At 34.2% G+C, this 14,807-nt stretch overlaps 2 protein-coding genes across 2 annotated transcripts; both read right to left on the bottom strand.

Moving 5' to 3' along the window:
- Positions 1-8,101: 8,101 nt before the first annotated feature.
- On the bottom strand, positions 8,102-9,131 carry LOC114823013 (E3 ubiquitin ligase BIG BROTHER-related-like). The gene has a single exon (XM_029098285.2). It carries the CDS (start codon positions 8,891-8,893, stop codon positions 8,243-8,245), a length of 651 nt encoding a protein of 216 aa, XP_028954118.2. The 5' UTR covers positions 8,894-9,131; the 3' UTR covers positions 8,102-8,242.
- Positions 9,132-10,088: 957 nt separating this feature from the next.
- LOC103410873 (proteasome subunit beta type-3-A-like) lies at positions 10,089-13,092 on the bottom strand. The gene is made up of 7 exons (XM_008349522.4): positions 12,875-13,092; positions 12,575-12,756; positions 12,376-12,483; positions 12,163-12,252; positions 11,867-11,951; positions 11,124-11,218; positions 10,089-10,475 (listed from the first exon to the last, which is right to left on the bottom strand). The coding sequence occupies exons 1-7, from the start codon at positions 12,878-12,880 to the stop codon at positions 10,427-10,429; spliced, it is 615 nt and encodes a 204-aa protein (XP_008347744.1). The 5' UTR covers positions 12,881-13,092; the 3' UTR covers positions 10,089-10,426.
- Positions 13,093-14,807: the final 1,715 nt, after the last annotated feature.

Below are 14,807 nucleotides of genomic sequence, written 5' to 3'. Positions count from 1 at the left end.
TTTCCGACGAGGGGAGTGGCGGCCGTCACTCCCCTCCCTCACGTAGCTTTGCCACTGTTGAGGCATGGTCGAGCATACTCCGAACCACGCCCTTCGTTCTCTAGGTAGGTCAAATTTTCCAACTTTCCTAAACTTAAAAAAAAAAATAATAATAATAATCATTTTAAGTGCTTTTCTATGTTGAAGCATTGAAAGCTCTGCATTGCAATGTCTAACGTGAGCATCAACATCAAACATATCAATGTTTAACTTTTTCGTAAAATCTTTCATCATTTAAAAAAAAAATGTTTTAGTATTCATTCATCACAGAAAATAAACATTTTGATTAAGTTTAGGATTATTCAATAAAAATTGTGCATTGTAAAGTCCAATGCGACCACGTGTTAATAAGTTACGAGGGACAGGGACCATCAAAGCTAGTTCCAAGTAGGGGGCAAACACTCAAAAAAAAAAAAAACATTGAAACAACCGGATCATGTTATTCCCACCCTCACTTTCTCTAGTTCCTCATAAAGCTTTATGCTAAAAGGTGATGCCAGAGAGAATAAATTTTTAAACCATCTTTTATTAATCATATTTTGAACAAAAAAAACTTTTGTTGACAGTTGATGATTAGATTCCTTCTTAAATCGTAAAAAAAGAGTCCAACCATCAACCGCCACATCATGTAGACTACAAAAGATGGTCTAATTAAAAATTTAGTTTTCCTAACATTGTCTTGTGCTATATGAGTATTTTATAATTTTTCTTTTGGTCCAAAAAACATAAGATTTGGTTGAATGAGAAAAAGCCCAATACAAGTTACAACAAACAAGCCCTATAAAAACTGAGCATAGCCCAAAACCCATTGAAAAAATATAAAATAAAATAAAAACCCTAACCTCTACCCTGCAGAATGCAAACCCAGAAAGCAACTACAGCTGTTGCCATCATTACCACCTTGCCAGCAGCCACAAGGGTAGTTGCCTTAAAAAAAATCGAACTCCATGTTGGATACAACGAATGTATCGCTGCAATTATCAACCAAATTTCGCTGTTGAAACTGAAGGGATTATTTTGAAAAACATGTTCATTCAAGCAACATCATATAGCATGCAATTAACAATTAAAGGCCGAATCATGCTTGCATGCACTAAAAAACAAAACATTACCATGAAATTCAAAGCCTAGTAGATTGGTGAACCAATAATCAACTCAAAACAAAGTGAGTTGAAATTATTACCTTTGTAGATTCCTCTTTGCATAAGCAAAGGCTAATCACCCAAAGAGATAGGGCCTTCATTCCTTGCTTCTTAGATCCATGGATTTGGATAGAAAATAGGTTTCTCCAAGTTCCCAAAATAGGGAACCTCTAAGTCTCTTCACCAAGGTTTGATTGTAGAAGAAATGAGTGACCTTGGAGTAGTAGGATTGCTAGATGTACCCTCCAAGGTGTTGGCCTCTTTAGAGAGAAAAATGGAGAGACAATTCTCACCAATTTTCCCAAAAATAAACCCTTTTAATCCTTAATGAATATTTGGCTATAAAGTCATTTATATAGTCACTTCTTTAAGTGACCTAAACAACCAAAACCCTAATTCATTTCATCATGGCCGGCCATTTAGGGGATTTTGGGCTTTTGGGCTTTAATGAATCTTTATTCATTAAATTGTCATACAACTTAAGTTAATGGGCTTGACGTTCGAAGCCCATTGGGCCTTAAGGTCCAAAACTATCCTGAAGTCTTTAACGAACTTATTCGTTTGATTAATTAACATATTAATTAATCCTTGCCATAAATAAATGATTAAACCATTTAATCATTCTTACTCATTTCCGTTTAATCTCCAATCTCTACCTTTTATGGTGTGCGATCCATTAGGTTCCTTTTAGCGAGGTAGTGGGCGATTAAAACCATTTTACATCGATTGTGAATTGAAACTATTTTCAATTCTCCCTTTAGTGATTACACACGTTTAGGGCTTCCACAAACCATGGTTGACGCCTAGCAGCATGTCATGGTTACCCAAGCTAATCAGAAGAGGTTAGAGAACCTATTCAGTTCGGGATTACAAATGCAATACGGTCTTTCTCTAATCTAATACTCTTGACCACATTGTTTGGTTTGATAGTTTATTTGTTCATGTCTACTATCCAATATGAATCTTGTGCTTATATGATTTACTTGAATGTGATTTGGAACGCATTCCCTAATCTCATTCATACTCTGGCCAGAGATTCTAAATCATATCATAGAGTATTCTCCCTCAACTGTTTGAAGGTTAGAGATCCCTTGTTGCGCATTCACTTGTCTCCATAGCTAAGTGGCTTAACCCCAACGATGCCGTGGACACCCCGAGGGGGTGACTTTGACATAATCAAAGATCAAGGACTTAACCACAAGACAACTGTGATGCCTCAGGTCAAAGGACTACTTTGCATTATCCCAACCATGAGTTCTCATGTGACATGGAATATAAGAACTCTTCGTTGATCACGTTCAGTGAACTCATTCTCTTATTGAGCACCTACGTACTTGTCTTGATGTCACACACACCAATGACTCGAGACTAGTCACTCTCCCTGAGAGAAGACACAGTACGTACTGATCTTAACGGACTGTCAATGCCCAATTGGTAATCCTATGATCAGGAACATTTAGGATGTGTCTACGAAAGAATGGTCTCATTAATCTAACTTCATTAGATTGCATTCTCCCAATCACATATTCCTTGGACTTTATCGTTTAAGCATATAACATTTATATGAGACGGCTCAAACAATAATCTTTGCCCTTTATATGTTAAACTAGATTAGTTTAACATTTGAAATGTCCGTAAAGTATCATCATATGATTGGTTTTAGGGCACATTTCCAACAGAAACGATCACTACTACAAAAGAGGCTATCACTGACGGTGTAAAAACTGACAATAAAACCCAATTACTGTCGGATTTTTGGTAAAAATCGAACATAAAGTCGTGCAATGTTGGATAGGTGAAGCGACACCATTGCTACCGTCACCAAAAGGGTATTGACGTCGGTTAGTCTCTTTAATCCGCCACCAAGAAGCAAAGTAATATAAAATAAAAAAGAACAACAGCGTCGCTTAAAAGCGACGTCCAACATTACGTCGGTTAGAAACGACGTTAAGTTCTGACATGATGGCGGTTCTAAGTGACGTCAAGCAACAATTAAAGAATTAAAATATCAAATATATTGTCGGTCATAACTGACATCACGTAACAGTTAAACAAATAAAATACTCAAACTACTGTCGGTTTTAATCGACATTACATAACATATGGATACATAAAATAATTATTATGCTGTCGTTCATAAGCAACACCAAATATAGTAATAATAAAAAAAAAAATTTCTGGTTTTAATTAATAATAATTAAAAAAATTATATAAAAATAAATCCCACCATATGTCAATGAAAAAACAAACAATTTTAAGCAAACTTCATATTAAAAATACATTTCTACCAACTATATATTAAATTTAAAATATACAAATTCTTCCTGAACTCTTGCACTAGATTTTGAACTAGTTGAGTGGTTCATAGTTTTCAATTGCCAATTATGCTTATTTTTTTCAGCAATCTCCTGAAAAATAAAAGAATTTATTAGACAAATTTCAAGGTATAATAAAATAAATCATGAAACGTTTACCTTTGTTTTTTCTTTATTCCAGTATGCCACCATCGGAATATTTCTGTAATCTCTAACCTTTGCCGCTACATGTTTCGAAAACGCACTAGAATTATCACTAATGCATTTTCCAAACGAATCAAACGAACTAGAATTATCACTAATGCATTATCACTAGAATTATCACTAACGCACTAGAATTATCACTAATACATGTTCCTTCCAATTCGGAATTGAGGGTCCGCATCTCCGTTGAGTTGATCCTTATAAATACAAAAAAAAAAACAATTAAAAACCAAGAAACAAAAATAAAATTTCAATTTAAGCATAAAACTTAGAATACAAAACAGAAACTAAAATTAATAATCATAAAATGAACCACCTTTGAGCTCTTCCTCTTCGAATTGGAGTTCCTCAAAATGTTGATCTTCAAAATGGTGATCTATAGAAAATCGCAAAGGAGAAGAGGAAAAACAGAAAAGGAGGAAGAAAGGGACGCACATATGAAATGGGGAAATGAAATGGGGGAGGAGAAGAAGAAAGACTGAAATTGGGGGAGAAATGAAAGCATGGATGAAATGGGAAAGAGAGGGGTTTAAATATGGGTACTTAGTTGGCGTTGGTTTAAACCGACATTGATTCACTAACGTCGAATTAAATGTAAATGGCGTCGGTTTTAATTGATGTCATCTTGACACACTTTACTAATATTCACGTCAAGTTAACTGAACCAATCAACTTTCTGACACTCTTTATTGAAAATACGGCATCGGTTTAAATTAATGTTGGTGTCTGTTCTAACCGACACCAACTTCTGACACACTTTTTGAAATTCATGTAGCGTCGGTTTAATGAAACTTGTGTTGAATTAAAAGACGATAACGTCGGTTAAAACCGACACTAAGTCTGAGAATACATTTCCTCTGCAAAACAAGCGGGAAATTTCCCACCTCATATTTCAAATTATCCATCCATTTCCCGCCTAATGTTTATCCATCCATTTCAAATTATGTCATATAACATTTTAAGATTTTAATAAATAAAATTTAACTTGAATAAAATACGTAATAAAAAACATAAATATAATTTTATTATAAAATATCATCACATACTAATTGAAACATACTCTAATTAATACTTAAAATATATAAAATAATTAATATCGGTTTTAAATTGAAGATCGGATTCATTCATAAATATAATTTTATTATAAAATATCGATTTTGTGGTATCCACTAGTGTAGCGATCTTGAAGCATATACAAACAAATTTGACGGTTGGATCGTTGAAATTAATTTCGTAGGATGCATATCCCATCAAAACGATAGATTCACTAACACTTAAAGTTTATTTATACTTTCATTAAGTATAACATAAGATTTTATGGTATCCACTAGTGTAAATATTTTAAATTGAAGATCGAATTTGTTCATTGTATTCATATAGGGTCAAGGAGTGTAGCTATAAAAAATAATCAAAATCGGAGTTAAGATAACAGTTAAATTGTGATTTTTCGTTTTATAACCGTCGAAAAGTTTTGTCCCGTTACTTGATCTCTGAATGTTTGTTTTTTGCAATTTTTTGTGTATGCGATCTCGAAGTATATACAAACATATTTGACGGTTAGATAGTTGAAACTAGTTTCGTAGAATGCATATCCCATCAAAACAACATATTCACAAACATTTAAGAGTTTATTTATATTTTCATTAAGTATAACATAAGATTTTGTGGTATCCACTAGTGTAAATATTTTAAATTGAAGATCAAATTCATTCATTGTATTCATATAGGGTCAAGGAGTGTAGCTGCAAAAAATCATCAAAATCGGAGTTAAAATAACCGTTAAATCGTGATTTTTCGTTTTATAACTGTCGAAAAGTTTTGTCCCGTTACTTTATCTCTAAATGTTTTTTTTTTTTCAATTTTTGGCGTATGCGATCTCGAAGTATATACAAACATGTTTGGCGGTTGGATCGTTGAAACTAGTTTTGTAGAATGTGTATCCCATCAAAACAATAGATTCACTAACACTTAAGAGTTTATTTATACTTTCATTAAGTATAATATAAGATTTTGTAGTATCCACTAGTGTAAATATTTTAAATTGAAGATCAAATTCATTCATTGTATTCATATAGGGTCAAGGAGTATAGCTATAAAAAAAATCAAAATCAGAGTTAAAATAATTGTTCAATCGTGATTTTTCGTTTATAACTGTCGAAAAGCTTTGTCCCATTACTTGATCTCTGAATCTTTGTTTTTTGCAATTTTTGGTGTATGTGATCTCGAAGTATATACAAACATATTTGACGATTGGATTGTTGAAATTAGTTTCGTAGAATGCGTATCCTATCAAAACAATAGATTCACTAACACATAAGAGTTTATTCATAGTTTCATTAAGTATAACATAAGATTGTGTGATATCCACTAGTGTAAATATTTTAAATTGAAGATCAAGTTCATTCATTGTATTCATATAGGGTCAAGGAGTGTACCTATAAAAATTCATCAAAATCGGAGTTAAAATAACCGTTAAATCGTGATTTTTCGTTTATAACCTTAAAAAAGTTTTGTCCTGTTACCTGATCTTTGAATGTTTTTTTTTTTTTTGCAATTTTTGGCGTATGCAATCTTGAACTATATACAAACATGTTTGACGGTTGGATCGTTGAAACTAGTTTCATTGAATGCGTATCCCATCAACCGTTGAAACGTTTTGTCCCGTTACTTGATCTTTGAATGTTTATTTTTTTCAATTTTTGATGTATGCGATCTTGAAGCATATACAAACAAGTTTGACGGTTAGATCGTTGAAATTAATTTCGTAGAATGCGTATCCCATCAAAATGATAGATTTATTAACATTTAGAGTTTATTTATACTTTCATTAAGTATGTAAATATTTTAAATTGAAGATCAAATTCATTCATTATATTCATATAGGGTCAAGGAGTGTAGGTGTAAAAAATCATCAAAATCGGAGTTAAAATAACCGTTAAATCGTGGTTTTTCGTTTATAACCGTAAAAAAGTTTTGTCCTATTACTTGATCTCTGAATGTTTGTTTTTTGCAATTTTTGGCGTATACGATCTCGAAGCATATACAAACAAGTTGGATGGTTGTATCGTTGAAATTAGTTTCGTAGGATGCGTATCCCGTCAAAACGATAGATTCATTAACACTTAAAGTTTATTTATACTTTCATTAAGTATAACATAAAATTTTGTGGTATCCACTAGTGTAAATATTTTAAATTGAAGATCGAATTCGTTCATTGTATTCATATAGGGTCAAAGAGTGTAGCTATAATGATATATATATATATAATTATAATTTTTAGGGGTATAAAATTGTTAAATTAATATATATAATTATTATAGTATTTTTTTAGGGTTATAAAATTATAAAATTAATATTTTGCTTATCGTGTATTGTGTTACCCACGTGTATACTTGAACCAACCCGTTATCTTAACAGGTGCTTATTGGGTTACCTGATAACGACCCGATTCGTTATCATGTGGACTCGAACACCTGTTAATTTCGTGTCATATTGTGTAAGGATTATCGGGTCGTGTCAGAAATTACCAGGCCTAGTGCAGCTAATCCATTTGTAGACTTTTCTATATCTAACAATGTTCCCACCTCATTGTCACATATATTCTTCTTGATATGCGTAACATCAAGATTGTGTCAAATAAACAGATGCCTCAAATGAGGAAGAGAAAACACGGGGAGGGTATCCACCACTTGTCGCCTAAAATCGACACTGTTTTTAAAATATTTTAAAAAATTAAAACCTATGTCGGCTACAACCGACACCGACTTTGAAAATATTTCTTTAAATCGACGATAACATTATGTCGGTTACAACCGACATCGAGTTTTAAAATTTTTAATAAAAATTAAAACCTATGGCGGCTACAACCGAAAATGTCTTTTAACCGACGCTAACATTATGTTAGTTAAAAGCGACACAGTTTTTTTTTAATGCAACACTACTATTAAAAATATTAAAATTAATGTCGGTTATAAGCGACATTAACAGTTTATGTTGGTTATAACCGACAGTAACTCTAACACCATATTAAGTGGGTGTCGGAATGTCTTATCCACTACTATGTTGTATAAAAGCGACACCACCTACTGACATAATAAGGCCCTTTTGTAGTAGTGGGCCGCACCAGGAGAGAGCCACATATATGAGCCACCATCACATGCCCTTGTAAATTGGACTAATATCTGATCATTGTTTGATGAACTTATAAATCTAGAACTCAAGATATTAAAAACAAAATCCAATATATTGTGTCTTACAAGTCTCATCTAATGTCGAGCGGTCTTAAATTGGTCATCTATTTGCAACTTGCAGCCTCAATAGATCGTAACCTTCCCCATACGATATGCAAAGTTTTTACAAAACTATTTCAGTTTAGACAAAAAAAAAAAAAAAATGAATAAATAAAGTAAATGCTATGATCTTTTATTTCTTCATTCATTACCAAATTCCAACTAATTACATAAAACTGAGAACATAAATCTTGTACAATTACACTTCACAATCAAACCCAGTAAATAAATGAAATGCAGAAACCTTAATTAATTATAAAATCATGGTCTTGGACGATGAGGATGGTGATGAAACTTGTGTGCTGCAAATAGGGCAACTCTTTTTAATCTGAAGCCACTGGCTTATACACTCCCAATGATAAGGGTGTTCACAGGACAATGCAGCTAGTGATTCACCATCGTCATACTCGAGCTGACAAACCACGCATCGATCGATCCTAGTCTTGCTCTGACCGACCGCTAATTCGCACGTGTAGGGATGCAAACATGCAGAAATCTCACTCCTGGGAAGTCCTCTTTTTTCTTCCCCTATGAATTCTCCAAGTGCTAAAAATTCCTCATAAGTTAGTTCATCCACGTCCAAACCATCCGTTTCTTGATCACTGCTGCTACTGCTGCTGCCAATTTCTTCGTCCTCAAGAAACCTGAAATCATCAGCATCAAATTCTCGGCTTTCAAGGAAAGCAGCAACGTCTGGGTCATAGTTTTCACTAGAGGACGAAGAAGCATAGTCAATTTCAGTGTCGTCTTCTTCACTATCGCTTTCTATGGTTTCGAGCATGGTGTAGGCCTGCTCTTGCTCTTGCATAGCCAGGGCAAGAATGAAATCAGCGCTCACTTGGATGAGTTGGGTGAAAGGGATCCTCCCGGAAGATTGTTTGGCTTGATCTTCTTCTCCGTCCATCGAAAGCTACGATCAATCTCTTCCAGAAGCAGTGTCAAAACCGGATTCATTCGAGATAATTGAGGGAAAATAATTGGACTGTTTTTGTGAGGTTTGTTGCGAGAAAAGGCAACTTTCGTTGAAAGCAATGGGAAACCTATTCCTCATGGATTTAAGCATTCCAGATTCCTAGTTCAAAGACGTGTGCTAAAGAAAATGATGTCCCATAAGTTACAACCTCTTATTCCAAAATTTTGGGCTCCTAGATTGTGACTTGTGTCCTATGCAAAGACAATCCTCTCAGCTTGTTCATAAAAACATCCAGGGCCCCCAGAATAATTGGTATGAGGTTGGCTGCAGAGAGCAGATGATTAGCTGAACGTTTTTAATCATAAAGAGATTTTCTGTTTCTAAAGACTAACACGACTTCCATAGTGGAAGAATAAGCGATAAGACCGAAAACTGCTTTTTCGGTGTCATCTTTTGTTTTCGCTTAAGAAATTCCGTGGGAATACCCTTGTGTTCTTAGTTTCATGGATGATTCAAGGTTTCTCCACGTCTACTTATGTGAAACGGGAGGAACTCGGAAATAGAGGAGAGAAATCAATCTAATTAAAAAATGTTCAGGTATTGTACATAATGTAACATGAGATCCACATACCTTTTTTAAAATAAAAAAAAAAAAAAATTCAATACATGTGTTAGTAATAATAGTAAGAAAGTAAGGAATCAAGTTGTTACGATATTCCTTGTAAGTAAACATGTCAAAAGAATTGAACGAAAACAAAATGTCAAAGGAATTCAACCAAACCCATATGGGTCTGTATAGCAGTAATAATTTTCGTGTAAAATTCAACCCATTCGTCACATTCTTATTTCACAAAAAGATCGAGCTTATTCCCAAATATCACTTTCAAGACTTTCAAGAGCCTTGTAGCTCGATCGGTCAAGAGCTTTCACCCTCAGCACCCAAGTTCCAAGTTCGATTCCCTCCCCAACTCTCCCAATGTCTCGTTTATATGCAAAAAGAAAAAAAAATATCGAGCTTATCCGGTAACCTTAAGCACATCAGTGGGGTGCTCCAACTCTTTGTCAAAACGCAAGAATTTGGTTAATAGCATGTCTCTCACCATAACACCACATCTAGATGTCCATTATTCACAAGCGAAAGACTTTTTAAGAGCACGAAACAACTGTACACGAGAATAGCATCAAATGTTTCCAAATGCGCAACGTGAATAAATTCAAGATAATGTTTAGAAACAGCAAATACATCAGGATAAACTCAAAACCTGTTTAGAAACATTCATGAGCATACCAACTGACCTTAAAAGCATATTTGAATTCCCAACATTTTCTCAAAGTGACCTAATTTAAATCAAATGATCCCACTGTATATAATCCAAATTACATTAAATCTAAACATAACAAGGGGCCTATGATCGCCAAGAAAGCTAATGTCTGCTAATTCACGTCAAAGCTACATAAACACCCGAGGAAAAGATGCAGCCTTGACAAAACGTAGGAAGACTCATAAAAAGGCATGCTGCAAGGTCAGTCCATTCTTCCCTTCAAGATCTTCTCCTGCACTTCAGTTGGTGTTCTGCAGATATACGTGTTGAAACAGGTAGTGTTACTTCTCACATAAATGGAGGGAATTAAATGACCCTCAGAAATCTTAGTACCGTGAAGTCATAACATAGGGAGAATAAGTATCTAATGAAGAAGATGACGGAAAAATCAACCACAAGGAATTGAGAATTCAGACCACCAAAGAAATTGATGCCTGAGATTCCCAGTTACGGAATTAGGTTTAATGTAAACTCCATTTCATCACCAATATGATAACTAATTGAAATGTTATGGTAAGAGCAGACACTCGTCGTGAAAATGCAGCTTTAGCCTTCAGGACAAACAACATTCCTGGATTTACTCATACCATGAATCATATTATGTAAAGCACAATGTTACAGTATTTCACACTTATTTCCCTGATATCATGTTCGGCTAAAGTATATCTACTTGCTTTATTTGGCAGCCAACAAGATGGAGGAAATGAATTTGGAATCCTATATCAGTTTATTAACTATCAAGTACGAATGAAAAAAGGAACAATAGAATCTTATATTGCTTCAAGATACATTTCTCTCTCTCTCTCTCTCTATGTACATGCATCTCCATTTATAACACCGTCTGTATAGAAATTGCGTAATAAGAATATCTGAGTAAGTAAAGAGAACAAAAGGCTTACACGACAAAGACATGGCCTCCCCAACCACTCAGACAGTCTCGATCTACTGATGAAAGTAATGCTTGAGAGACAGTCTCAAACAATTCCTCTGGTTCCTGAGTGACAATTAGTAGACGCACAGCTGTTAGAGCTGTTCTCATTAGTAAAAAATATAATAAAGGAACTGGCCATTTTAGCGATACGAGGGAGTAAATATTATCACAATGATCTAACTTATCAGACAGCAATAAATTTTCAGCCCCACAGAATCCTGTAAACGATTATTGAAGTTCAGTTGGCAATGGAGCCTACTGTTTATCTCTATGTATGCTTTTGTTTAAGTAGCAGTTGGCTGCCGACATGATAAAGAGAAAAATAAGTACAATTAATACATAGTATATCTCTCAGTTTCCCTTGAATTATATTGCCCCTTCCCCCTACTCCTTTCAGTAGTAGCAACACACACGTAAAGAAAGGTGCAACTAATTGGAGATCTCTCAGCTTGTTTTTTTCTTGATTTCAATAGCCACATTGTCTAAGCAACAACACATCTCTACAATTAAATATGAATCACAATGGCCTGAGACAGTTTGTAGCAGTTACGTGCTTGAATGTTCACTACATAAGGGAGACATGATTCAACAGAATATCTATAGCACCTAAAACTGAATATCCCATATCTGAATAAGCATATAAGCAGATCAAATAAAATAATATTGACAGGCCCATTGAAAAGCTAGTGCAAATTGAATAGAGAAACTAACCATATCAGGCTTGAACATTGCCTCACAAGCACCATAAAGGGACTCCGATGCAGTACCAGCAACAACGAAGTCTTTTGCCAGTTCCCTGCATATATAGAACACAAAAAACATCACTACAAGAAGTAAAACCACAAAGACACATGTGTAAACACATAAACATAATAGGAGTGAGCAAGCATGAATATTTATCCTATAGGAAGATGAAGAAACAATTTCAGAGTCCTTAGCATCTGGGCAGCTAAAAAATTGAGAGAAAGTCGGAAAAGAACACGAATGAGAGAAGAAAAGTAACTTACTTGGCTCCAATTGAATCCGTAGTGCATATGAATGGTCTGTCTTCATCACTTAACCCAGCAATTACAGGCTGAGTGAAGTAGGGACCAAACCTAAATCACAAAAAAGAAGTCAACCCTTAGAGTTCCTCATCACATTAAGCTAAAATAATCAATACCCATTAAATCTCCCAAGCATATACAAGAAAAGGGGTCAAATATGAGCAAATTCCAAACCTTTTCTCATACAGAATAGCGGAAACAAGGCTGGCAAAAGTCTCCGGCTTCATATCCCTCTCCTCCCGAAGCTGGTACAGCTTGTGCCGAAACATGAGCCTCTGATACCTTCAAGTTCAAACCAAAAATCCCCAAAAATCACACAAAAGAACGCAAAAAAGCGAGAGACAGAGAGACATAGAGCGAGAGAGAGAGGTACAGAGTCTGAGCGTCGGTGGCAAGGCCGGAGAGGCCGATGAAGAGCCTATCGTGGACTTGGCTAATCCTCTTGAAGTCGGTGGCCACGGTCTGGAGCTGAACACCGAGGCGGCGATCGCTGGCTATGGCGAAGCAGTTCTTCCCCACCATTGCGACCAGTGCACTCCCATTGTACTCGGTGATCTGCAAACCCAAATTTTCAAAAACAAAAATAAAAATCCCCAATTGGAATTGGGTATTTACACAAAACCCTAATCAGCCTCTGTACGAGTAACGAATCAAGCTTGCTTCTTCAACTTACCGACATCGGAGAATTAGGGTCTTTCAATAAACCGAATCGAAATCCAATTGCTTTCACTGACGACTGAGAGAGATAGATCGTTTCGTTCGTGCGAATGCTTTCTACACAAGAATAAATTATAGGTCGATTGATTTCTTCGGCGTCACTCCAGCTCTTCCTTCAGTGTTCCTTTCTTTTCTTTTTTATTTTATTTCAATTGTTTGTGTTGGGCCAAAAGTGTAGATGTGGGATGGGCCAATCTCTTAAGATCAAACTTTTTTAGACCAGGCTAGATGAGGCCCTAAGAAATCAAATTATTTACATTTTTTTAACAAACAATATTATTTACACTATTAGAATTGTAGTATAATATCTAAATTTGAGATATTTTACAATTTTATGTGAAATTTGGTTAAGTGCAAAAATTAATTTAACGTAAATTATTTTTTGTGAACATTTTAACAAAAAAATATTCAAATTCTGACACCAAATTTTTATTCTTCCCGAAAACATAAGTGCATACAAATTTAAGTATTAAATTAATTTAAAAAAATACAATATTGAATAGTTAAAGTAAGTACGTTAGCTTACTATTAGTTAAAAAAATAGAGCTTTCATAAAAATGGTTTATGTAAGATCCCATATCGACCAACGAAGAGGGGGTAATGTGTCTTATATGTACATGCTCCCTTCCCTTTAGCACGAGGTTTTTTGGAAACTCACTGGCTTCGAATTCCATCGGAACTCGGAAGTTAAGCGAGTTCGGGCGAGAGCAATCCTAGGATGGGTGACCCACTGGAAAGTTATCGTCCGAGTTCCCAAAAACAAATCCGTGAGGGAATGATAAGCTAAGAGCGGACAATATCGTGCTACCGCGGAGCCGGTATGGGATGGGACAGTTTAGGCTAAGTTTATTTTAATAAAAAAAACCATGTTATAACTTTATTTAATAAAAAAGAATTAAATATTAATGAAAAACCCTTAAATTTTAACAAAAATGACAAAAGAACATAAAGTTTAATGAAAATGATACAATTTTAATATAAAAAAATTAAAAAAAAAAAAAGACCTGACGCACAGGACACGTGCATCCATCACATACACTGTTTATGAAATTGAATACTATTTATGAAAAATTGAAGTACTACACTATTTATTGGTCCAGTCTTATAAATAGTGCCTAGTTTTTGGTCATATTTCATAAATAGTGTATAGTTTTATAAATAGTGTATAGTAATTAGTACAATTTCATAAATAATGTCTCTTTCTTGGTTCAATTTCATAAATAGTACTTAGTTATTGGTCCATTTTTATAAATAGTGTCTAGTTCTTGATCATGTTTCATAAATAATGTGTAGTTCTTGGTCCAGTGTCATAAATAGTGCCTAGTTCTTGATCATGTATCATAAATAGTGCCTATTTATAGGGTTCATTTTCATAAATAATGTATAGTACTTGGTACAGTTTCATAAATAGTGCTTAGTTATTGGTCCACTTTCATAAATAGTGCATAGTTCTTGGTTATGTTTCATAAATAGTGTGTAGTTCTTGGTCAAGTTTTATATATAGTGTATAGTCCAGTTTCATAAATAGTTTTCACCTATTGGTTTAGTTTTAGAAATAATGCCTAATTCTTGGTTTCGTTTCATAAATAGTGTCTACTTATTGGTACAGTTTTATAAATAGTGTCTACCTATTGGTCAAGTTTTATAAAATGTCTAATTTTTAGTTTAGTTTCATAAGGTTTGAAACTTAGACCATTTTTGGTCTTGTAAAAACACCTATTGTGCTGAAAATGATGAACCTAGAAGTGATACTTTAGATGAAAACATTGAGAAGATTATGTTTTCAGTAATTATATCTAAAAAGCTATTTTCAATTACCAAATTAAAATTCCCTCACATTTTTTTTTTAAATACCTACAATAATTAAATGTAGCTCTACATCCAATTTC

Source organism: Malus domestica, chromosome 08 (genome assembly GCF_042453785.1).
Source record: "Malus domestica chromosome 08, GDT2T_hap1".
NCBI classification, from domain to species: domain Eukaryota; kingdom Viridiplantae; phylum Streptophyta; class Magnoliopsida; order Rosales; family Rosaceae; genus Malus; species Malus domestica.
This window is presented reverse-complemented; position numbering and strand designations above follow the sequence as displayed.

Bases quoted from the DNA above. Each gene is read 5' to 3' on its own strand.
- LOC103410873 (XM_008349522.4), bottom strand. The intron at 11,952-12,162 runs GTAAGTTACTTT...CTATATATGCAG, and splicing joins ACGGATTCAATTGGAGCCAA to GGAACTGGCAAAAGACTTCG. The intron at 11,219-11,866 runs GTTAGTTTCTCT...ATTGTCACTCAG, and splicing joins CAATGTTCAAGCCTGATATG to GAACCAGAGGAATTGTTTGA.
- LOC114823013 (XM_029098285.2), bottom strand. From the start codon at position 8,893: ATGGACGGAGAAGAAGATCAAGCCAAACAATCTTCCGGGAGGATCCCT.